At 35.1% G+C, this 27,485-nt stretch overlaps 1 protein-coding gene across 1 annotated transcript; it reads right to left on the reverse strand.

Moving 5' to 3' along the window:
• Positions 1–1,089: 1,089 nt before the first annotated feature.
• Positions 1,090–14,026, reverse strand: LOC131857743 (pre-rRNA-processing protein ESF2-like). Its single transcript, XM_059210451.1, has 2 exons — positions 14,020–14,026; positions 1,090–1,415 (listed from the first exon to the last, which is right to left on the reverse strand). Exons 1-2 carry the CDS (start codon positions 14,024–14,026, stop codon positions 1,090–1,092), a joined length of 333 nt encoding a protein of 110 aa, XP_059066434.1.
• Positions 14,027–27,485: the final 13,459 nt, after the last annotated feature.

A 27,485-nucleotide genomic window follows, 5' to 3' on the forward strand; every position in this document is an offset into this window, starting at 1 on the left:
AGTGACTCTAAAATCTTTTCAATCCTTCTTGATAAGGTAGGTGTTCTCTCTACCATCATACATTGATTCTCTATCAAATTGGCAAGGTATTCCCAATAACAAATGACAACAATCCATGGGTAAGACATCACATAAAACCTTATCCTTGTAATCACCAATCTGAAAGTCTACATAAGCTTGTTAATTTACCAACAATGATTGACTATCATGTACCGAAGAAACTTGATAGGGTGCTTCATGTGGTGTTCTATCTAGATTCAACTTATCTACCATCTCCCTAGATACCATGTTATCTTGTGAACCTGAATCAATATCAACTTTGCATACCTTACCTCTACATTTGCATGCAGTCTTGAAGAAACTCCTCCTCTGACTGATATCTTCTTCCTTAGTTGTCTTTAACAAAGTTCTTCTCACCATCAATGATTCCTCTACTTCATGATCAACATATCTAATTGGAGAGTTGACAATCTCACCCTCCTCTTCTTGCACATAATGGATTCTCTTTTCATTCCTCTTTCACCACCACTTGATGTGGACCCTTGTCTTTCTAGACACTTGAATGTTGGGTGCCCAACCTCTTGGCAATTGTAACATCTACCTGTAAAGACATTTGAGTTTCTTCCACCTCCAAATCTGCCCCTTGTACCCCTAAAGCCACCTCTTGCATCAACACTTTGTTCCTTACCCTTGCTTGCTTCTTCTTGGTCCTCATATGGTTGCTTTCTTGTAGAAAAGAATCCTCTTCCTCTTGTATTGTCGCCTCTTCCTCTATTAGACTTATCTTTCTTTCTCATTAGCTTCTCCTCCACCCTAATAGCCAATTGAAAACATTCTTCTATAGTTCTTGTGTTAGCAACAACCAATTCATCTTGTATGTTAAACCTAAGGCCACCAAGGTATCTAGCCACTTTCTCAACTTCATCTTCATCTCTTCCTACCCTCATTCTTAACTTATAAAACTCATTAGTATATGCCTTCACATCTAAATCCTTTTGTTTTAAACTTTACAATTTCTTAAACAATTGAACTTCATAATTTACCTTTTAGTTTTGCAACCATCCTGTCCCAAGATGTTATCTTGGATTTTCATTTCTTTCTCCTCTCTGCCTTCTCATAGTCCCACCATAGAGGTGCATGTCCTTTCAATTTGTTCTTTGCTACCTTGACCTTTTGATCATCAGGTATATCTTCACTTTCAAAGTAAGTGTCCATGGCTGCAATCCAATCTAGTAGTTCTTCCTCATTCAGATTCCCGCCATACACAGGTAAATCAACTCTTACCTTATACTGATCACCTTTCATTGCCTTCAATAATCTGATTGTCCTCTGCTCTTCAGGATCTATCTGCTCTTCCCCTTCTGCTTCTTGGAACTCTTCTTCTTCTTCTTCTTCTTCCTCTTCATCACTCACATCTCCCACGTCAACATTTATTCATTGATTGGACTCTAAAGCTTCTAGCCTTGCAGAAACAACATTGTAGTACTTTGGAAACTTGGTATTCTTCTCTCTCAATTCTTGCAATTCTCTGGCAGTAGCAACATTCTTAGGAGGAATCTTATCTTCCACCTCTTACTCACTCTTCTCTCAAATTCTAGTTATCTCCTTCAAGGATCTACTTCCTTACTCTGATACGAATTTGATGCAGAGGACATAGGTGGATAAACAAATCACAAACCATATATCAAAGCAAGTTTCAAAGGATCAAGGAAAAATACACCAATTCATTCATTCACTAGCCAATACTCCCTCAACCCGGTTTGCACCAAACTTAGCATAACTTCACAAAAAGACCAAGAAAACTTGTGGAAGGTTTACCAAACATTTTTGGACATCAAATACACTCTCCATGTGCAACGGTTCATTCCCAAAACACTTCCTTATGAGGGTTGCCTTGTAATGGCTCCTATACTCTACTAGCCCTACGGTGAGGGTATTTTGAAAACAACTTACAATCCCTTGATCACAAACACAAAACTTAAAACTTTTTAGATACCCTTTTTAGAGTTACATAACATATGTCAAAACCTTTATAGGCTGTTTTGGAACATAGGGCTCAATTATTGATTGGTAATTCTATCCCGAGGCCTAATTAGAGTAGCAACATGTGTATTTTGGCCATAACTTTCAAATAAAAATAGATCTCCCAAACATGAAACTTGATTTAGATATCCATTTTGATTTTTAACAACATATGTTAAATTTTCCTAGGGTTTCTTTGGATCAAACAAGTCAAAAAAACGTTGTCCTCACTCTTTTAAAGGGCAATTAGGTCACTTTTTCAAAGGGAGTGCCTCAAAAACTTATGAAAACAACAAAACAATGGATCCAAAAATTTTATTATGTATCAAAACCATCAATTCCACCAATTTTAAGTTTCCAAACATTCAGATTTGTCTCAGACCTACTTCAACCCTCACTTCCATGCTTAGTTGGCCTAACACATGAAGATGCTAGGCATTCATTACTCCAAAGACGCATCCAACCTTGGTCCCTACAAAAATGAAGAAAAAAATACTTGTACAAGACCTATCCCTACCATTCCACCAAGTTTCGTTAATATCCCTCATTGGAATGGAGAGATGTTTACATTTCTTTGAACAAACCCTTGCAAGTAGGGTTTTAGGACAAATTTTAAAAAAACGTTCACCAAATATCACAAAATGGGTCTTGAATGAAAGGTAGTTCACATATATTTCCAAAAAGTCAAGCCTGACATTCTGATTTATACAGACAGAGAAGTTATGACCAAAATAGCAGCAAATTTTCTAGAAAATTGCAAAGAAAACCTTCAAATTTTATTGATATCTTCCTCCAATCACCACATACAATGCCAACAACCCAACCTCGACCAAAATGGGGTTATTTATACTTGTTTGGACCCAAAACAACTTCCCCCAACTGATTTTTAAAAGGGGTAACCATTGGAAACAACTTTTCATTAAAAAGATGTAAAAGTTGCTAAGCAACTTTTCATCTTTTGACAATTTTTTTTTTATATCTACTCAACATATGGACTCTAAAATTCACAAATACGTTCAAGACACATCAAAATAGACCCTAGAACATTTATTACACAATTTCTACTCATATGGATACATTTGATTGAGTTTGACCAACTTTGACCCTATCAAGACCCAATACAAATATGACTCCCATGGCACCAAGGCCTTACAATTTGATATGAGATGATTACAAATGATATGAGATGACATAAAATTATCCACACGACCTTATTGCAACTTGAACTACCATAAAAATTGAAAATAACTCATAATGGCCAAAAAGAAGCATATGGCCAACTAGGCACTCCTGCACCACTTGTCTATCACCCCTACGATATAAATTTGTGTCATCCACTCTACCTCTCCCTTGTCCATAATAGCCTGGAAGGTCAAGGTAGTTGGGTTTCATACCCAAGTGAACCGTTAAAAGGGGTCATCAAGGATTTAATTTAAATCGCGTTTTCTTATAAAAAATTCTAATGCTTTTCTAAGTTCTAATTTATTATCTAAGTTTTCTAAGTTTTAATTTATTATCTAATTTTTCTAACGTTTTAATTTATTATCTAAGTTTTCTAACGTTTTTCTAAATTTTAATTTATTATCTAATTTTTCTAGTGTTTTAATTTATTATCTAAGTTTTAATTTCTCTAATGTTTTTCTAATTTTTTGTTTTTTTTTTGTTTTAAATTCAGTATGTAAGTTTTCTAAGTTTTTCCTAACGTTTTTTTAAAATGTTGAAAAAATAATAATAAATATACAATTATTTAATTGAGAAAATAAATTAACAAATGAAAACTATTTTATTTGCTATTTTTTAAGAATAAATTTAACAATAAATAAAAGATATGAAAAAATAAAATTATTAAACAAGAAAAAGGGTATTTTTGTGCACCTAGAACAATGTAGGTCGAATGACGAGTGTTGAGGAGCGCTGATGGGTGTTGACTAGAGTCGCTGACGAAATCTACACATAAGGTTTTCTCAAACCGCCTTAGTGGAGCCCCAATGAACAATTGAAAATGACATTTCAACTGTCATTTGGCTTTATATAGACAGTTAAAAAAAAATTGGCAGAAAAAGGTTTGCTCGAAGGGGGGATTCAAGTGAACCCAAATTTAAAAATGGGTTCGTGCGAACCCCACCTCGTCAATAGGTTCCCTCGAACCCCAAAGGGTGGTTTGAGCGAAGATCTCTTGTTCGCTCGAACCATCCTAATTTTTTTTTCCCTTACCTACGATATATGTGTGTGTGTGTGTGTGTGTGTGTGTGTGTGTGTGTGTGTGTGTGTGTGTGTGTGTGCATATATAGATATATATACACATACATACATACATACATACATACATACATACATACATACATACATACATACATATATATGTGTGTGTGTATACATGTGTATGTGTGTGCATATACATATGTATGTATATATACATACACATATACATATACATATATACATATATATGTACATACACACACACACACACATATATATATACTTATATATTTGTGTGTGTGTGTATGTATATATATATACATATATGTAGATATCTACATACATATGTATATATACATATATGCACATATACATATTTATATATATGTATGTATGCATGCATACACTAATACATACATACATATATATATGTGTGTGTGTGTGTGTACATATACATATACATACACGCATACATGCATGCATGCATACATACATACATACATACACACACATGTGTGTACATAGATGTATATATGTACACACACACATGCACATACATGCACACATGCATAGACGTGTGTGTGTATATACGTATATACATCTATCTGTGTGCATGAGTGTGTGTGTGTGTGTGTACAAAATCCATAAAAAATTATATCTGAGACAAGGAATCAAAATTAAGCATGAAGGATGTTAGGTTCACCAAAATGTAATGGAAGAAAATTAGGAATCAAGGTTTTACCAAGTAAATCTAATCAAAATTACATTGAAAGAGGGTTGAACCCAATAGATCTTGGCTCAATTCAAATGGGGAAAGATCTAAGATTCTAGTTGGATTCAACTGGTTAGGATTGACCATCCTCTTTCTTGGTCGAATTTATAATGTAATTATGGATTTAAGGTAAAACCATGAATAATTGAAGTAAAATGACACAAATAATAAGCTATAGATATCCCACGGAGCCACCAACTAAGATCAGGGCAAAATAAGATATTTAGGACCCGTTCTCAGAAGTTCAACCCAATTTTTTGAAACCAAGTAGCACAGATCCAAAACTAAAGTTGTAGCTCCCTAAACTTCATGCAAGAGGCGGACTATTGATTTGGGTTGCCAAATATGAGGGAAAACGCTGCTTCTTCCACCATTTTGAGCTCCCATTAAGTGTTGTTCTCTTTCCTGCAAGTTTGCAACAAAAAATGTGGGTTTCCTTTTCTTCTGTTGGATGCACTTAAACTAAATGTTGATGGAGTTCTTTGCACGTGAGAAACAAAGAAAAAAATATCCCTTATTATGCTCATTCGACCCACACAAAAACTGGAGCTACACACACACACACACACATATATGCATGTATGTATATACATGCATGTGTGTGTGTGTACATACATACATACATACATATAGACATATAGAAACACACACACACACACGTATATATACACATACCTATTTATATATATGTATGTATGCATGCATGCATACACACACACACACGTGTGTGTGTGTGTGTGCATGCATGCATGCATGTGTGTGTGCACACATATACATCTATATGTATGCGTGCATGCGCGCGCATGCGCGTGTGTGTGTGTACAAAATGCATAAAAAATCATATCTAAGACAAGGAATCAAAATTAAGTATGAAGGATGTTGGGTTCACCAAAAAATTAATAGAGGAAAATTAGGAATCAAGCTTTGACCAAGTAAATCCGTTAAATAACCCAATAATCAAAATTACATTGAAAGAGGGTTGAACCAATAGATCTCGGCTCAATCCCAATGGGGAAAGGTCTAAGATTCTAATTGGATTCAACTGGTTAGGGTTGACTATCCTCTTTCTTGGTTGAATTTGTAATGTAATTATGAATTTAGGGTAAAACCATGAATAATTGAAGTAAATTGACAGAAAAAATAAGCTACAAATGTCCCATGAAACCACCAAATAAGATCAGGGCAAAATAAGATGTTTAGGACCTATTCTCGAAAGTTCACCCTGAATTTTCAAAATCATGATAGCGTGGCAATGGTTTAGAGATTTCAATTGTCTTGATGGGAGGAAGTTTCAACACATTAGAATTTATCAATCTCACCATTATACCATGCAAAGACTGAAAAAAAGGAGTTAATTATTTTCTAAAGTATTTGGATAAAGGGGCAACACCTGATGTCTTGGTTGCCACTTGAGTGTTGATGTTGTCATTTATCTTGATGTAACCTTTGTTGGGTTTAAACTTACAAATGATTATTGAGCACCCTCATTCTTATCAACCGAAGCCATTGAAGAGGATGATTCAAATTGACTCATTCGAAGTTGATAATTATAAAGCACTACACATGATTATGTAAAGGAAGTAAACTTAGGAATAGAAGATTATCTCTAATGTATTTTTGTATATTAGCAATAAAATTTCTTTGAACATCACGATTAGGCACTTGATAAGCAATTTGAGAATGGAAATGTTTATATCTACCAATAAAATCAGTCACTATTTCTTTAACTCCTTGCTTACAATGAATCAAATCACTCAAAGTAATCTTAGGACCATTATTATTTTTGAAATTTTTGGATGAAAGAATTAGCTAATTTTTGAAATGAAGTAATAGAATAAAGAGACAAATAACAATACCATTGCAAAGCTTTATCCCTAAAGGTTCTAATAAATCATTTAGCCACAAGTCTTTGGTCATAAGCAAAATCACTACACAGAGTTTGAAATGTCTTCACATGAGTCAAAGGGTCACTTGTTCCATTATAAAACTCCAATTGAGGGACTTCCATATGTTTGAGGGGAACCACACAAACAATGTCATCGAATAATGGGCTTGCTACATCAATTGTGGGAACATTGAACTTGGATTGAGTAATGGAAGCCAATTGTTGTTGTAAGGATGTAAAAATTTGGGCTATATTATTGATGGTTGCTTCGGTGGATGGATTTAAATTGGACATGTGATGGAGGATTACCATTGTTATATGTACGTGAAGGTTGAGAATAAGGAGGTGGAACATTGTGGTATGTGGGTATGTGAGATGATTGGGATACAAATGGAAGACTCTTGGAAGGAGGTATGTAAGAATAATAATTAATGAGATTGCCCACATGAGGAACATGTGTAGGATTAAGATTTTGTATGGAAGTAGTCATGATAGAGGATGTAAATGTAGACACACTAGGCAAGGATGTAGGCATAGGAATGGAATGATTAACTACACTATAGGGTTGAGAGTAACCAAGGACTTCAACACAACTTTTGATTGGCATGATATTAGTGTCAACAATATGAGCAAGCCCATGCAACAAATCAACATCAATTTTATCACTTTGTACCATTCTTTTTAATTCTTCAAGTAGAGCAATTGCCTCACTTTCCTAGTATTGTTGACTCATCCATTGTTGAAGATTTTCAAATTCATTGTAAATATTCTCCAATTGGTCAATAGTGACCCTAGTTAGTGATTCATCCACATCATGAGAATTATGAGAAGAATGGGGATTAATGATGACATTTGTTGGATTAGAGGAAGCACCAACATTCTCATAGAATACATGATCTAATTGAGGCTCCATATCCTTAGTGGTTAAACCTTGGGAAGCCTTAAGTTTACAACTTCTTCACATGAGAATATTATATGTAGGACTAATGGTAACAAAACTCATGCACAAAGGAGAGAAATTTGAATGTAGAGATTGAAAATTATGATTAAGCAATACAAAATGTTGTAACAATGATTGATTGACCAATTAATTAAGCAATTTGATTTGTGAATTTGAACAATAAATACCTTTAAATCATAACATAACATGTCATAATAATAAGATTTAAAATAAACTTGAAAAATTATGCAACCCACAAGTTAATTTTAGAATTATAAATTAGAGTTATTTTGTGAATTTTAAGCTCTAAATTTATGAATTCCATTGAAAATAAAAACTGAGTGCAAATTTGAATTTTAAAATACACAAAATCATATTTGAGACAAGAAATTGGAATTAAGCATGAAGGATGTCAAGTTCACCAAAATGTAATGGAGGAAAGTTAGGAATTAGGGTTTTACCAAGTAAATCCACTAAATATCCCAATAATCACCATTACATTGAAGTGGGTTAAAACCAATAGACCTAGGCTCAATCCCAAAGGCAAAAGGTCTAAGATTCTGATTGGATTCAACCACTTAGGGTTTATTTGTTGGCATATGATGAACCGGTATGATAATATGATAATAATATATGTTATCATTGATGTCAATAAGTATAGGTCAATCAGTATGAAGATTGGAAGAAGTTGTTATTAATGATCAAGTTGGAGAACCGGTATGAAGAGATGTAGTGAACTAGTGTCAGGGTTTCACTAAGTGTGACTACCGATTGGTAGTCTCAGCTCTAGGGTTTCTGGTTTGGCAATCTAGCTTGTGCGATGCAATCGATGATATTCTGTGATGAGTTAGCTAAGAAACGAGGATGAGATCGAGATGCCACATCAATTTTGTGCACATGAAGGATTTCCTTGAAGATCTTGCATATGAAGATCGAGTGCATTAAATGTCTACCTCAGGAATGAACATTCTTCTTAGTGGTATAAGAAGAAAGCGTGATGGGTTATTGATTTCTATGTGCGGTGAAAAATGGACGATGCAAATTGACTTGTGATCTGTTTAAGATTGTTTCATTCGATGAAAAGTGTTTGGGCGGTCAGGATTGGACCGCTTGTAATTGTAAACCTAAGATGCTTAGGGTTTAGGGTTTATGTTACCGAGCTAATTGTTGTCTATAAGGTCGATGATGTTTGTTATTGTAAGTTGTTGGGAAAAGTTGTGTATGTATCCGAGTGATGAGATACTTGCCAGACCAATGAATGAAAACTGCAGAGTGTGATTGCAGAGTAGAGGAACTGAAAAGGATCTGCCTTAGCATATAGTGTTGTTATCAAATCAGAGTTTTACCTATTGTCTTCTAACCATTTCAATAGAAGGAAAATCCCTTTGTCAGGTAGCTTTAACATGCTTACTGTAAATCCTCTAACTAGGTGACTCAAGTTCATTGAGTCCTTTAAATCCTCTAGCAAGGTAACCTTTAACAGGGTTTCAACCTTTAACGGGGTATATAGCCATTCCTTAACCGGGTGATCTTTAATAGGATCGGTTCCTAGCAGAACCTTATTGTAAAGTCTTTAACCGGACAAGGCTCCTAACAGAGCGAGCATCAAAAAAGTTCAAAACAAGCTTGTGGGTATTCATCCCCGCTGTGTTTTTTCCCATTTGGGTTTCCATGTGAAAAATTTGTGTGTCATGAGTTGTGCATTTGTCATGTGATGATTAAGTATTCTTTGTTTAAGTGATTATGCATGCAGAGCTAATGGTTATGGTATTGCTGACACGCCATATACATATGTTTATGGGTGAAGTAGTTATCAAGTATTGAATGTATTTGAAGCATTTGATTTTACCGGTTTATGTTGTCTGTAGTCTTACTATGTTTAACCGGTATTGCCATGGTTAAGTTTAGTAATGAAGACAGCTGGTTAGCATTATTTTAACTTGATAAGTTGCTGAGAAGTTTTTGTATGTACTGATTCACCCCTTGCCTCTCAGTACCAGTTAAGGTATTTGTTGTTTATCATTATTATCCTCTTTTTTAGTTGAATTTGTAATGCAATTATGAAATTATGGCAAAACCATGAATAATTGAAGTAAACTGATATAAATAGTAAGCTATAGATGTCCCAAAATGCCACCAACAAAGATCTAGGTAGAATAAGATGTTTAGGACCTATACTCAGCAGTTCAGCCTGATTTTTTGGGACCAAGTAGCACAAATCCACCCTAGTCCTCTAAATTTTCCATTGTCAAAAGTTGAACTCATTATTTGTTGTCGACACTGTTGGATTCCCTAAGTATAACTCCTACACCTATTTCCTGCACACAAAAAGAGAGAGAAAGATGTTGGAAATAAGGGTTTGCCTTAGGTCAAACCCCAATTTTTTAATTAACCATGAATTGAATTGATAAATGTAATGAAAGACTATAATGAAATACTTTCCTTTTGAGGGAAAGGTTGAAAATGTCCTTAGGTCAAACCCCAGTTTTGTAATTAACCATGAAATTGAATTGATAAATGTAATGAAAGACTATAATGAAATACTTTCCTTTTGAGGGAAAGGTTGAAAATTCTTGAAACAATAATATATACATTAATTAAGTTTTTCTTGGCATACACACAAAAGCTTTTAGGATTTCATGTAGGACGTCTTCAAAAACTATTGATCATGGATGCCATCTTCGATACTTGAACTTGACTTCATTTCTACTCCATTGCTTGAATAATGATTGATTGATTGCTCACTTGAATTTTCTAGACTGTAATTGAGATCTTCTTTTTTGGTTAGGTGATTTTATTGGGTTTCAAATGAGAGAGGTAGAACTCAATTTATACTTGTTTTCTCAAAAATCAAATTGGATTTCTGGAACAAGCCGAAATGGGATCCAAATTCCTGCTCAGTTGTCATGACCATTGTGAGGCGCCAATTTAGGGCCTTATTAAGAGGACAAAGGTGTGGTACGCTCTGGTCCTAAAAATTAGGACTCCATATTGGGGGGGGACTTGACAAATTATGAAAATGTGAGATTGGAATAGGGTGTGAGCAAAATCAACACTGCAATTAGGCATCAAAAGTTGAAACACCAATGTGAGGCCTAGGTGAGGACAAAATTGTAAGCAAGTACAATTTAGGATGCTACATGGTCAAATTAGGGTTTCACCACTTAGATTAATAATGCCACTAATTTCACTTGGGACCGACCTTAAATTAAGGAGGGAATTGAATTTGATTGATGTGATCCTAAAAGGATTGAATACATATCTATAGTGTCGTAAGTTGTACACCCTTAATTAGGTTGTCCAATTTTAAACTTAGGTTAGCACCTGCCTTAGTGTATCCCATTGCATTTTTCATTACAAGACTTCTTTAGGCATTTAATTATTAATTTAATTAAACCTAAGTCCTCTCTCATAATATCATAAAATTGGGCCATTGATCCTAGGTGCGCCCCTTTTCATTTTATCCTTATTTAATCCTAATCTCACTCTAATTTCAATCTTAAGGATATATTTCACACATATACACATCCTAATTCTTTCCATTGAGCTGGATTTAGCATTAGAATCATGATAGCTTGCATCCTTAGAAAATCAGAAAAAGTTTGGTCAGACTAGGTAGTATACTACCTAGTCCTGTACTTTTTTCCCTACATTTTGAGAGCTGAATTTGGCGGTCTTACCATGTTCAAATCCTACTTGGTGCCAAATTTAATCAATTCTAATTTGGCCTTATATCAAAATTATAATTAGGGTTTTATATATATGGCATTTCTTTTCCTCGTTTGAGGATTCAAATCTAGCAATTTGAAAGGAGATCCTTGTGAAGTGAAAGTGTTGTTGTATTGCAAAGTCTCCAATCTATAATTCATTCATTGATCAAGTCTTCATCAACCATGGAAGCTTTAGAAGATATAGAAGAATTATAAGGAAATCACTGAATCTTGATTGGAATTTACCTCTTCCTTAGGATTTGGTATGATTTTATTTTGTTTTCGCATCTCTATGTTGAGCTTTGTATCTTGATGCACGAGCACCAGAGTGGTTCAACCAGTTGGAGTAGTTAGCAGTGGAATTGCTTGGATATTGTTGTATTTCTTCATGTTTGAGAATTTAGCATTGCGGATTTGGATTTGTCACCTTGAGATCGTTGTCTTAGTCATATTCGGGATTCATGGCATTTGCATTTGATTCTGGTCCGGTGTTGGTACGTTCTTACTGGTTGCTCTTGTCATGAGTAAAGCAAAGATGAATTGGGTTGCAAATGTTTTCCATAGCTTGTGGATCATTGGGAGATGGTATTTTGGACTTGACCGATGTTCTTGTGAAGTTCTATGCATTATTGGAGGTGTTCTTGGTGATTTGAGCCGACATATTATTGTTTGCATGTTTCATCATGAACCGATTGATCTTTGACCGACTTGATTTAGTTGCTATTGCTTGCGGATGGTATAAAAAGGAAGTTTGGAGATTCATTTTGGGGGACAAGGGTCCGAGGAAGGAGAGATCCAAAGCAGATGTAGTTTCCAGAGTGATTTTAGTTTGGGGGATTTGAAGTCCAGAGGGATTGAGGTCTCGATCAGTGCAGACTGTTACCGGAGGCCGAGTTGCTGAAAAGATGATCTGCAGATCATTTATTTGAGTTGTAAGAGTTGTTTTGTAATCCTGGGTTGTGGTCCATCATGTGTAATGCCCAAGGGCATATGTAACTAATCAACTATTATAAGGATTTCTCTTTTCTATTTTCTCGATTATATCTTATGTTGGGTGAACTGGTTACCAGTATCTTTCATGGTGATTATGTTATTCGCTGCAAGGTGAGGTTGTCCTTTATTGGATCTCCCTACCTTGACTGCACTAGATATACATCATATTAGTTTAAAATTTGGAATATTTCTTTAGGTTTGCATCACAATTGTGATTTAAAGCATTTTCACAACGAATTTAGCGTTTTTGCTAAAAAAACACAACGTAGAACTCTAGTTTGCATTTAGCCTGTAGCAATCTTACAAACACATAAGATTCAAGAGAACACACATGTTTTTAGTTACATTATTGGCTATTTGTGCAAGTGGAAATCACCAAAATAAGGGGCTAGAATAAGCAAAAACCCTATATCTAGCCACAAACACACCATTTTTCAGATTGTAAGTGAAGTTACAGGTTTTCGTCAGAGTGACCAATTTTTGGGAAGTTTTAGTCAATAGGAATAGATTATGTGTCATTAATTGGTCTTGGATTTCAATGACCAAGGTGCCCCACCCCCTTGTCCTCCAAGACCAAGGTGCCCCATGCCCTGGTCATCTTTGTTTGACTTCAATTTTCACAGACACTGCTTAGAGTGGCTCATAATTCAAATTCCTAGTTTGCAACTCTTTACTATCTCTGAGACCAAGGCATAAAATGCCTTGGTCCTATTAAGATTAGGCTTAGTTTTTGGTCACAAGTGTATACCAAAATTCTATTATGAGAGATGTACTTGTTGCTTCAATTTTGTTACTATTTAGTCGATTGTTATTGTTGTTTAGACACATTTTCTTACATTCTCATTGTATATTTTCATCACATTTACATTTTACACATTCTCTTTCATATCAATGAAGGAATAGAAACCCTATAAGCATCCCTTGACTCTCTTTCACAAGATTTTGTCAAGGAGGATCACTCATCTAGGTGCTTTCGTATTCCAATGTTTGATGAAAGTGGGATTAGGTCCTAAAAATACGTGATTCCATTTTCACCCTAAACATTTTGGTGAACCCGACCTTCTTACATTGCATTTTCTGATTAGATCTTGTTATTGCATGTTTCTTTTATATCAAAAATATAAAAAATGTCAAAAACATGTTGTTGTATGTATTATATGTCTTTATGTTTCATATGCATTATTCATTTCAAAAGCTAGTTTTTCAATTATGTCAGATTGTTATTTGTAATATTTTCATTCATATTATAATTAATTTGTTTATGATGATTAAACTTTTAGTAAGGAAGAACTTGATAAGGCCCTTGATGAGTTTCTTTATCATAATCCTTCTAAACAAACATTTTGCCAAAAATTCATCAACATAGTTACTATGTCGTTTTGTAGTGATCATGTAGATAAGTTGGACAATTCTCCTTGAGAAGTCATCCCCATCAAATCATCCTCCAAATCTAGTTAAATGGTGGTGTATGACAATCCTCTTTATGATGACTTACCTCCCATTCAATCGAATGATCAACCATTTAGGAGTCATGACTATGTTACGCTAGATGATGCTCTTGATGATTTCATTTCTATTAAAACTTCTTTGAACAATCTTAAAACATCCAACAAATTGATTAACATGATAAATTTAACTGGTTATGAACATAATCTTCAAACACCCAATAAACCTCTTTATGTGGTTCAAGGTGCTATTTCTCCTCCAACTTCTCAACCTCTTAACAAGTCTCTCTTTGTGGTTCAAGATGGTTATAGTAATGATACCTTTTGTAGTCCTAATAAACCAATTATTATCGTGCAAGGAGGTTATCCTACCAAAATTTGTTATGACCATGCTAAACAAATTACTAGAGAGTTATAATTTAGTTGCCCATACCTATAATTAATACATGGAACAATAGGAAACCAAATCCCCCTTCGATGATTCCTTCTTCTCATCCTTCTTCTCAACCTATTCTTCCACCAACACCTCATATATCATAACATCTTGGTAAAGAGTATGATCTTATTGAACATTTTACAGCTACTCCGACTAAGATATCTCTCTGGGATTTAATTCAAACTTCATCCACACATAATGGAATGCTGCAATATGCTTTAAAGAACTTAGATGTCCCACCAACAGTGACACCTAATAAGATGGATTCTTTGATTGATTCTATCAAAACATCTAAAGCTCAAATTAAGTACTCACAAGATGAGTTGCCCTCTCAAGAGATTCAAAATCAGTATGATCCTCTTATAATTGTTGTCCTTATTTATGGTAATACTATAAGACAAAGTCTTGTGGACAATGGATATGGGCTTAATGTTTGTATCATTGATCTTTTGTGTAAGATAAATGTGGATACCTCTCTTATCAGATTTGAATCTCTTTCTATTCATGGTTTTGAAAATGTTTCTAGAACTTCTTTAGGTACTAAAACCTTGCCTAATAAGGTAGGACCTATTATTTTACCTACATCTATTCAAGTCATGCTCGATAGCCTAACCTACAATATTTTGTTAGGACAACCTTGGATTCATAGTATTAAAGTTGTTCCTTCTACCCTTAATCATCAAATTAAATTTATTTATAACAACATAATGTATACTTTTCACGTTGATACCAACTTACAAGCTTGTTTGTAAACCTCATCTGATTGCAAATATTCTCCAAATACTCCTACTTCTTCTTCTATTCAAAATGAATCACCATCTCCTCCTGAAGATACTTCTTCATCTGAAGAGGTACTCCTAGGTGATGATTGGGGATCCTTAGATTTTACACTTTGTTTTATAGGAGAATATAAAATCTCCACAATAGACCCTAAGATTAAAAAGGAGGATGATATGGTTGAACCTAAAAAGCAACCCACTTTGTCTAACCAGCCTAGTAACAACTTTTTGGCTGCTTCAAAATCAAAAAGTTCTTCCACTTCAATTATTTATAATATTGAGACATACAAGGCCTCACCTTCCCTTACAGAAATGGCTACCCCTTATGGTCTTGGTTTTCACATCTTAGCCAAGAGTGGATATAATGGCAATGGTTGTGGTGCACATGAACATGGGATAAAAGTTAGTTTAGAGAATCATGCATGTGAGGCATCTTTTGAACTTGGATATACTCCCTTTAAGCCCACCAAAGCATCTAAGAGGCCATCCCTTAATTTCAATATCATATTTTCTTCAAATGCGCTTTCTGTAATACATCTTGAATTAGTTGATTATGAATCATCACGTTCCCTTGATATCTTTCCTACGAATGATTCTTTGGCTGAATTCTTAGGAGTCTATGATACTCCTCGTTTTCACCATAATCATGTATTTCATTATTGTTTAAATTTCAAGGCATACTTTGGGAAAGACACTGCATTAGGGGGCAATAATGAAGAGATACTTCATGACTTTCCTCAACCAATGGATGTACTTCAACAAAGTAACCTTCTTGTAAGTGATACCATTGATGTCAAAATTGATCCTTATAATAAGGAAAAACTTATAAAGATTGAGAAATGTTTGAGTCATGATGAAAAAAATCAATACTCCTCTCTCTTACATGGCTTCCTCAAGATCTTTGCTTGGATTTATTCAGTTATACTTGGCATTGATCCTGATATTGTCACTCATAACATTGTGTTAATTCCTAATGCTAAATTTGTGAAGTAGAATATTAGGAAAATGAACCCTAAAATAGCCTTGCTTGTCGAGGCTCAAATAGAAAAACTTCTAGAAGATGACTTTATTTGTTCTATTGATTATTCCCATTAGATTTATAATATTGTTGTTGTTTCCAAACCTAACAATGAGATCAGAATATATATCGACTTTCATGATCTCAATAAGGCTTCTTAAAAGGATGATTTTTGCTTCTGAAATTTGATATGATCGTTGATTCTATGGCTGGTGATGCTTTATTATATTTCATGGATGGTTTTTTTGGATGTAATCAAATCTTTATTAATCCTTAAGATCAATAGAAAATTTCTTTTACAACTCCTTAAAGTACGTTTTGTTGGGTTGTGATGACTTTTGGGTTGAAAAACGCTAGCACCACCTATCAACGCGCTATGACCCTTATCTTTCATGATTACATACATAAAATCTTGGAAAATTATGTTGATGATATCCTGGATAAGTCTATCTCTCATCAAGACCATGTTAGGATCCTTCACCAAATTTTTGAATGAATTCGCAAATACAACATGCAGTTGAATCCACAAAAAATGTGTTTTTGGTGTGGATAGTGGAAAGCTATTAGGATTTATAGTGTTGCATCATGGTGTTGAGGTGGATACGAAGAAAATGGATGCCATTGTGAGCATTCCACCTCCTCAGAATATATCTCAATTACAAAGTTTAAAAGGAAAAATTCAATCTATCTGTAGGTTTGTTTCACAACTTGTGGATCAAACATTCCCTTTTACTCAATTGCTTAAGAAAGTTACTACTTTTCTATGGAATGTGGATTGTCAAAAATATTTTGAAGATTTGAAACTTTATTTGGCTAATCCTACTATTTTACAACCCACTCTTCCTAGTCAACCTTACCTTCTTTATATTGTCGCTTCTTCTCATGCTCTCACAACTTTATTGGCACAACATAATAGTGATGGTAGAGAATATCCAGTTTGTTATATAAGTCGCACTTTACTTGATTATGAGGTACGATATAATGCAATAGAAAGGTAATGTCTTCCTCTTGTTTTTTAACCTTAGAAGTTAATACATTATCTTTTGAATGATGAGACACATGTTATCATCAGATTTGATCCTTTAAAACATCTCTTTTATAAAACTTCTCTTTCAAGATGCTTGGCAAAATGGGTTATGTTGTTAACTGAATTTGACTTGAAATTTGTTTCCCAAAAAGAAATTAAAGGGTGAGCTTTAACCGACCATTTGATTGTTGCTCCTTCTCCCCTCACCTTACCTAATCATGACTCATTTACTGATGATCTCATTCTTCCTTTGGGTATTGATAGTACTTGGGAAATGTATTTTGATGGATCTAAGTGTTGAACTAGTTTAGGCACTGGTGTTATTTTGACACCACATTCCAGAACCAATCCCTTTATCTTATTGTCTAAATTTCCCATGTACTAACAATATCACTGAGTATGAAGCCCTTATCTCTGGTTCAAAAGTCATTTTATCCTTTAATGTTCAACATTTGTGTATCTATGGTTATTCACAGGTTATTATAAGACAACTTATGGGAACCTATTAGGCTAAACAAGACAAACTATCACAATATCATTACTTGGCCTTATCATTGTTAGAGAAGTTTGCTTCATACACCATAGATCCTATTCCTAGGAAAGACAATCGACACGTTGATGCTATGGAAAGTGCAACCTCCCTTATATCCCTTGATGATACTTCTGCTGATTATAAATGACATCATTCATAATCTCAACTCACCTGCTATTACTAACAATCTTAACAAGGTAGCTTGTTGTTATGATTTAGACTCTTATGAATGGTACTCTCATATCTTTTCATACTTGACTAATGATATCTTCCTAGATTATACAAGTAAAAACACTTAAGCTTCGATTCATAAACTCATTGTGCCATACTTATCCTTTCAAATGTCCTTTATCGACGAGGATATATAATGGCCTCCTTTTTTGGTTCAAAGGTTGCTCTGAATGGAATAATATTGGCAAACCATGGAAAGAGACTCCTTTGATTTTGTCAAAAAGTGTCACTAGAGTCAACAACATAACAATTTGATTCATGCTTCCACTCATGAACTTAGGTCCCAAGTGGATTCTTCGCCCTTTTCATCATTGGATTTGGATATTATTATAAGAGTTTCTCATCCATCACAAGGACAAACTTTTATTCTTACCACCAAATATTAGTTTACAAAGTGGGTAGAGGTTGTTCCTCTCTGATCCACTACCATTGATGTAATTTGTCAGTTCATTCTAGATAACATCATTTCTAGATTTGGTATACCTTAAATTTACTTTTTGATGATCTTACTTCATTTAAGAATAAAGATGTGAAGAAATTCCTTGAGAAATACCATATCCAACATCAATTTTCTACCTCGTATTATCCTCAATGAAATGGTCAAGTTGAAGCTTCTAATAGGATCATTGAACAAATTCTTCATAAAACTATAAATAAGCATGGTAAGGATTGACATACTTGGTTGACCTATTCTCTTTGGGCCTATTGGACACGTGTTTGCATAGCTATGTTACAATCCCTTATAATCTTGTTTATGGTGTTGACACAATTATGCCTTTAGAGTTAGAGATTCCTTCACCGATAATTTCTCATAAGGGGAATTGACGATGATTCTTATAGAGAACAATGCCTTTAATGACTTGAAATGCTTGATGAACAACACATACACGTTGTTGAGCATATACAAGCCTATCAGAAGACCGTACAATGAAGCTATGATAACAAAGTTATTCAGCATTCATTCAGCGGGTGATTTGGTACTCTATAAGAATTAGATAAATGTGAATACTTTTCCAGGTGAGAAAGGAAATTTTAGTCCAAATTGGCCTGGATCATACATCATCATTGATGTTTATGGATCAGGTGCTTACAAGATAGCAAATATGGAAGGTACGCCTCTTAAGGAACCCATAAATGTTATTCATCTTTGTAGATACTATGCTTAAATCTTCTTCTCTCTCTTCCTTTTTGTTTTTCTTCCATAATTATAGAATGGTATGCTAGCATGTCTTCATTAAAGCAATATTGTGTTAAGTAGTCGCTATTTAATATGTGTTGCTTCATTCTTGAAAAAATTAAGTTGTCTTGAATTCATTATGCATTTTCTTAGGAATTTACATTTCTTTATGTTAGCATTCACTTCATTTTTTTCGTGTTATGTGAGATTATATCATGTTGATTTTAGTTAAAACATACTTAAATTAGATCACATTTGCCATGCACTTTAACATAATTGCATTACTTCATCATATATACATATATGTAGACACACACACACAACCCAACACACAAATATATGTATATATGTGTATATATATATGTATACATACACACACACATATACACATACATATATATGTATGTATATATATGTGTGTGTGTGTGTATACATACACACATATATATATACATATGTATGTATATATATACATACATACATATATATACATATATAGATACATACATACATGTGTGTGTGTGTGTGGACACACACACACACAGATATGTTGGCATTTGACTAAACCGGTAAAGACTATTGGTGATTTGCAACCGGTAGATGATTAATTGGTGAATGTGATGAGGAGATTGAGATTAATGTTTGATGACTAAGTCTTGTGTTGTCATTGATGGAAACAATGTTTTTGTGGTCCTCTAAGTCTTGGAAGCCAACCAGTAAGATCTAACTGGTACAAAAGTCAGTTTAGCAGAGAATCGATAATTAGGATCTCAACCGGTAAACTATGAACAAAGTTGCATTCCAACAACCGGTACAGGCGATTGACAAAGAGTTGGATGATGCAGTTTTACAACAATGATGGAGACAAGCATTTAGAGCTATGTTCATGACCGCATTGGCAGATTCAACTCGACAAGCAAGATTTGATGTACAAAGCAGGTATTCTGATGAGCACTCAACCGGTAGTGATATAGTCACTTAAATCGATAAAACGACACAGGTTTTGATTTGTTATTCCAATGGCATACATAAGTTCGGCATGCAATGTTAGTTTGTCTAGATTCATTGAACCTAGGAAATTGTTCCAAGGTTGCAGCCGAATAAGTTGATGTCTATAAAAAGTGTGATGAGTTATGAGATAGACACGAGTATGTGTGTGAGATTGAAGGTAGATTAGGCGAAGTTGATTGTGCGGTGTTTTGTGAAGCTCTGTATTGATGTGTTATTGATGTTTTGAAGATCTAAAGCAGATCTTATCAAACACAGAGATGTTATATGAAGATGATTTGATTGTTGTTATCCTATCAGTTATAGAAGTAAAATCCCCTAACCGGGTAGGTCCTAACAGGCCTTAACTTGTAAATCCCCTAATAGGGTAGCTCTATATCAGAGTGCTAAATCCTCTTGTGAGGTTGATCCTAACAGGGCTTATCATTTAAATCCCTTAACCGGGTGACTCCTAACCAGGTCTTCTCCTAACAAGGCATATCTGTAAGACCTTAACCGGTCAAGATTTCTATTCCGCGGATAGTAAATCTTGTGGGTATTAACTCCCACCGTGGTTTTTCCCTTTTGGGTTTCCACGTATAAATCTCTTATGTTATGTGGAATTTATTTTATTGGGCATTAGCTTATGTGGTGATATTCCTCTTATGCTTGTTAAGTTTTAAAGTGTTTAAGTTGGTGATCAGACTCATATTGTTTTTGCTTGCACTAATTCACCCCCCCCTCAATGCCTTATAAGTTTATCAATTGGTATTAGAGAAAACCTTCTTTGAGGCTTAACCGCTTGAGAAGGATTCCTAAGGTAAACATGAGGGATATGAGTTATAGAGAGATATCTCATAAACCTGCAGAAACTGAGGAAGCCCTAGAAACATTGAGAGGCAAGTATAAAAATTCCCTTGTTAAGAGAAGAGAGCTAATCGAGCAACTATTGGAGGTTTCTGAGAGCAGTTCTTCTGATGAAGCAAATATAGGTGCATTGGTTAATGAGGTGGAGAAACTAAATGATGAGAAGACTAACTTGAGGAGAGAGCTAGAAGCTTTAACTATCTGGATGAGTCAAGAACTTGAAGCAAGGAGGGTAGCAGAAGACAAAATCAAAGAGAACGAACATGACATCTTCAAGATAAATCAGCAAAATGGCACTCTATATGCACATTGGCATGAGGAAAAAGAAGAGATAAAGGCAGAACTGGATATGACAATGTCTCTTAGAGAGACTCTCATGAAAAGGAATGAAGACCTTACAAAAGAACTTGTTGATGCTAATGAGAAGCTTGCAAAGTTTAACAAAAGTTCTACCATGCTTGATGAACAGATCCAATCTCAAAGGATGAACGGTGATACAACTAGACTGGGTTACAATACATTTGAGAAAGGTGAGCCTTCCAGTACAAAGAACAACATGCATGAAGGTAAATCTGCACCTAAGATTAGGAAACCCACCGGTAAGAAATCCTATAAGCCTATTTGTTTCAAATGTCATAAACTTGGACATACTGCTAATGTTTGTAGAAGCAGAATTTGATGTTGCTAATGGTTATAGACCCAATTCTTATCAAGGATATAAGCCTAGAACCTTTAATGGTTATTGTTTTACTTGCAACATGCATGGACATAGAGTTGTTGAGTGCAGGTATGGAGAGAATTATCCTACTCCTCACATGAGTCAGAGGTCTGGTGGTGGTTGGCAAAGAACATTTGATGACTGGAGAAGTCTTAACTAGCAAAGACCCTATGCTAACTGGTCTAGTCCCTATGAGATGGAAAAGAGGATGAATGTGGTTTGCACAATCTGTCATAACTACGGTCATGTAGCTATGAACTATAGAAGAAGGACTGGTAGAGGCAATTTTGGACCTTGGAGAGCATCTCGTATGGCTTGTTATCATTGTCATAAACCGAGACATATTGGAAAGTTTTGCAGAGCAAAGGCGAATCAATCTGCTGACTGGAAAGGGAAGATGAAAGTTGATGTGGAGGAGACCAGAGTTGAAATGAACAAATTCTGGAAAAAGAAGGATGATGAGATAACTGAAGTCAAACCATCTGAAGATCCTATTTCTTCACCTAGTGTGGAGAACCCTTCACTGACAAACTAAGTTGTTTAAAAGCTTAGGGGGGACTTAATGTTAGATCCATTTCATAATCCCCTAAAGGACCATAAGGTATGTTAAATATGCATACTTTGATGTATTATGATGTTAAGAAGTGATTTTGTGATCAAACCGGTAGGTTTGATGTGCTAGGTGAACCGGTATTGTGTTATAAGACAGTTTAGGGTTTTTATCGGTAATAGCATTTAATATGGTAGATAAATGGGAAAATAAAAGGAACTTTTTGAATGTTATTTGTCACATTGCATACTTGAGAGCACATAGAGAGCGAGCAGAGCAAAGTTTGTGTTTGTAGTATTTAACTTATTTAATAGAGATTGAAGTGTTTTGGTATGATCTGTGATTGGGAATCGGTGAATAACTTTTGTTGGTGTTTGGAACCCTAGTGCAGAAGCGGTAAATATCATTGAAGATGGACCTGCATTTAGTTGATGTTACCGATAGACCCCATCCTAAATTTAAGAGGCACCTGTTTAAATCTGAGGAAACTGATCCCGTTGGAGCCCTATCTGGAGTTCCTTATGGTGTCTTACATGTTGAAGATATTAGATCTTTCTATCATTGCAAACTAGAGGATCTTGGTGTTGCTGCTTTTTTTGATCAGTATAAAGCATTGTGTGATAAGAATGGTGTAATAAAGGAACAGTTCAAAAGGGTTACTGAGAAAGGGTTTCACCATGCCCTAAATTTCATTAATTATTTTTATGATGAACTTGTGAGATTTGTGCTTAGGAGGATTCATGACCAGTTTATGTGGCTCGACCGACCACATAAAATTTCCAAGGAAGCTATTCACACAGTCACCAGATTTTGTGCCACCTATGAGGTTCCAGTTTTGAGATCCATTCCTAAGAATGATGTAGAAAATTCAACCAAATCTAAATGGGATGGAAGAGCAATGACGGTGAATAATATCAATGATCTGACAATAAAGTATGCTTCTATGGTAATTGGTTATCGAATCTATTATTCTAGTAGGATGAACGACATCCTTGTTGCTTCTATTCACACTGCCCATTGGATGATCGAAGAAGATGTTGACTATGACTTGTCAGAGGCACTGAGGAGTCAACTTGTGCTAAACTTGGAAGCCATCAAGAAGGATAAGAGGTTAAGGTTTAAATTTGGTCAATTAATCCTTGGTCTATTCTTTTATTTTCAGAAATGTTTCCCCAATATTGGTATATCCAATGGATAGATGGCACTCCTACATTGATGCAAATGAAGTACAACATTAGAATGCTTGGTAATGATTTTGACACTTTAAAGATTTTCAGAAGAAACTGCATGCAAGGGAAAGGATACCGGCAGAGGTTGTCAACCGGTATGAAAACACAATTTTCTTTATGCATGATGGAGGCAATTGAACCCCAAACTACATGGGTAATGCCCATGGGATATGAAGTAGACAAAGATCTTTTGGTTGCATATACTGATCATTTGCTTGCCCAACCAGTAGATACAACAACAAAATGTTTTGGCACTTACAAGGAGAAATCCCTTTAAGTACACTCAAAACTTAACCAACCAGTAATTGCAAAGGAGGTTAGAAAGGAATTTGAAGCATTTGCAGAGCAAGCATGATTCGCAAAGGAAGCCATTGTTGAAGCAAGAGAAAAGCATGCTGCTCAACAGGCCGGAACATCAAGTGTTCCAACCGGTACCCCCCCACCGGTGTAAAGACTAGATCTGGAAAGGAGAACGCTGCACAAAATGAAAAACTAGTAGCTCTTAAGAAGGAGAAACCAGTAGAAACAAAGAAGGAAAAACCTTCTAAGATTCTATTTAAAAGGAAAGGTAAGATTGTTGAACCTCTTGTTGCATCGGTTAAGACTGGTAAAAGGAAAAAGCGACAAGCACCAAAACCAGTAGATACTGATGAAGAAGTGACTAAGTTCGAAGGAGAAAAGAAAGCCCTAAGGGCCAATGGAAAAAGGTCAAAGGGTGTTGGTACTTCTACTATGAAATATTTGAGGAAATCGGTAACAAAGTTCACACCTCTTGAAAATTTAATGATAAACATTAAAGAGTATGGTTTATTGACTGATGTGAAGAAACTATATGATAAGTTTAATGAAGATGAACAAAGACAGATAGAAGATGCAATTGTTTATATGATGAATAAATAAAACAAGGCCCTACTTGAGTTGCAAGGGCAAATTCCAAATTCACTGTATAATATAATTGATGCTAGATGGCAGGCAACCATAAAACAAGATAGGGAATTCATTGAATATATTCTGAAAAACTTGCAACCTGAAGCTACTAAGGAAGAGCTAGATGAAATCATTGCTAAGGTAAAGTCATCTTTCAAGTTGAAGAAACCCAATCGGTCCATGAGGAGGCTGAACAAATTTTGAAGAAGGTACTGGGTCTCATTCCAGATGAAGAAGAAGAAGTTAAGGAAGTTGAACAGGAGAAATTTGAGGCTAAAGATCTTCCTGATGGTGTTAAAATAACTGATTTAAACCCTGAATAAATTGTGTTGGATAATCAACCAATGAACACACAACCTGAACCTGAGATTATCCTTGATGATGATGATACAGGTAATAATAATGATGATGCTGGTGCTCCTGACAATATAAATATACAAGATATTGATGTTGAAATGTCCGAGCAACATGAACAGAAATAGGGACAGGGAGAAAAGAAGAATGAAGAAGAAAAGAAGGATGAGGAGCCACCAATAGTAACTCAAACTGTTGATACACAACCCCCACCAGTACAGGAAACTATAAAGGATAAGGATAGTGAAAAGAAAGAGGAGAAGAAGACAGTGAAGATAGAACCTAAAGTGACACCTTTGTCACTTGATTCTAAAAAAGAAAATTGTGGATGAAGCCGACGATGATGCAATAAGTATTAAAGGACGCATTAATATAGATATGATGAGCTCAACTGAGTTGATGGAGATTACAACTGCCATGCAATCTTGGGCCAAGAAGAAGAGGATGAAAGAACAGCAGAAGGAGGCAGAAACAAGAAGAAGTGATGTTGAGATTTTGTCAAGTCTCCTAACGGAGACTGATACTGATAATTTTGTTACTCCTATTGACAAGCTTGGACAACTTGTTAATGATGTTGGAGAACTGATGAAATATTTTGAGGATGCAACTTATGTTAGTGTTGAGAAGGGTTACAAGAAGACAAGAACAAAGCACTTAATGACTAATATTGATAAAGGAAAAGTTGCTCTTACTGTCAATAAGGACTATTTGAAAGAAGCACTTGAGACTGGAGGTAAAATACTCTCCACTGTTGCCAAATTTTCATTATTTTGTGTTGATTTGAAGAAGAAGAAGGAGGAAGATGAGCAAGAACTTGAATTTCTTAGTGAGTCATTCAAGCCCCTTAATGACTCTGCTATCAATTTTGGAAAATTAGTTGTTAAACTTCAACATAAGCTGAAAGCTTATGAGAATGAACAGGTTAAGAGGATCAGATCACTGCAGGTATTACAGACATAGCTGATAACGAAGGTGGAAACCTTGCATAGAGTCTATAAAGAATCTGAAGCTATTCTTGCAACCCTTGAGATGAGTACCATAGATGCCATGGAAGAATTTTCTAGACAAATCAATACACTTGTGGAGATTACCGACACTATTTTGGAAACCTGGCATAATGATCTGAAGCAGTTGAAATCACATTTTAGTGATACTTTTTCTAAGATTGCATTGTAAGAACATTTTGAACTCTTACATCTATATATATGCTATGCAATTTTAATATATTTTCGATGTAATTGTATGTATTTACTTTCCTTTGCCATTGTTGTCAAAGGGGGAGTAGTTGTAAAGTCAAAATTTTGATGTAATTATATTGGGAGGTAGTAGTATAAGTCTTTTAATTTATTTTTTTGTAATAACATGTAATTGCTAAGGGGGAGTATATGTCATGGAGTCAATTTTTGTTTTGCACACTTAGTTGACAAAAATTTTCCTAAGTGTTGCCATCAATGCCAAAGGGGGAGAATGTTGGCATTTGACTGGACCGGTAAAGAATGTTGGTGATTTGCCACTGGTAAATGATTGATTGGTGAATGTGATGAAGAGATAGAGATTCATGTTTGATGACTAAGTCTTATGTTGTCATTGATGGCAACAATGTTTTTGTGGTCATCTAAGTCTTGGAAGCCAACCGGTAAGGTCTAACCGGTACAAAAGTCAGTTTAGCAGAGAACCGGTAATTAAGATCTCAACCGGTAAACTATGAACATAGTTGCACTCTGACAACCGGTACAAGCGATGGATGAAGAGTTGGATGATGCAGTTTTACAGTAGTGATGGAGACAAGCATTTGGAGCTATGTTCTTGACCGCATTGGCAAATTCAACTGGACAAGCGAGATTTGATGTACATAGTAAGTATTATGATGAACACTCAACTGGTAGTGATATAGTCACTTAAATTGGTAAAACAACACAGGTTTTGATTTGTTATGTCGGTGGTCGACATAAGTTCGACGTGCAATGTTAGTTTGTCTAGATTTATTGAACCTACGAAATTGTTCCAAGGTTGTAGCCGAATAAGTTGATGTCTATAAAAAGTGTGAAGAGTTATGAGATAAACATGAGTATGTGTGTGAGATCGAAGGCGAAGTTGGTTGTGTGGTGTTTTGTGAAGCTCTGTATTGATTTGTTATTGATGTTTTGAAGATCTGAAGCGGATCTTATTAGACACAGAGGTGTTATATGAAGATCATTTGACTGTTGTTATCCTAACAATTACAATTGTAAAATCCCCTAATCGGGTAGGTCCTAACAGGCCTTAACTTGTAAATCCCCTAACAAGGTAGCTCTGTATCAGAGTGCTAAATCCTATTGTGAAGTTAATCCTAATAGGTCATAGCTCCTAATAGGGCTTATCACTTGAATCCCTTAACCGGGTGACTCCTAACCAGGTCTGCTCCTAACATGGTATATTTGTAGGACCTTAACCGGTCAAGATTTCTATTATGCAAATAGTGAATCTTGTGGGTATTAACTCCCACCGTGGTTTTTTCCTTTTGGGTTTTCATGTATAAATCTCTTGTGTTATGTGAAATTTGTTTTATTGGGCATTAGCTTATGTGGTGATATTCCTCTTACGCTTGTTAAGTTTTAAAGTGTTTAAATTGGTGATCAGACTCATTATTTTTGCTTGCACCGATTCACCCCCGTCTCAATGCCTTATAAAATTATCATCATACA

Source organism: Cryptomeria japonica, chromosome 8 (genome assembly GCF_030272615.1).
Source record: "Cryptomeria japonica chromosome 8, Sugi_1.0, whole genome shotgun sequence".
In the NCBI taxonomy this organism is placed as follows: domain Eukaryota; kingdom Viridiplantae; phylum Streptophyta; class Pinopsida; order Cupressales; family Cupressaceae; genus Cryptomeria; species Cryptomeria japonica.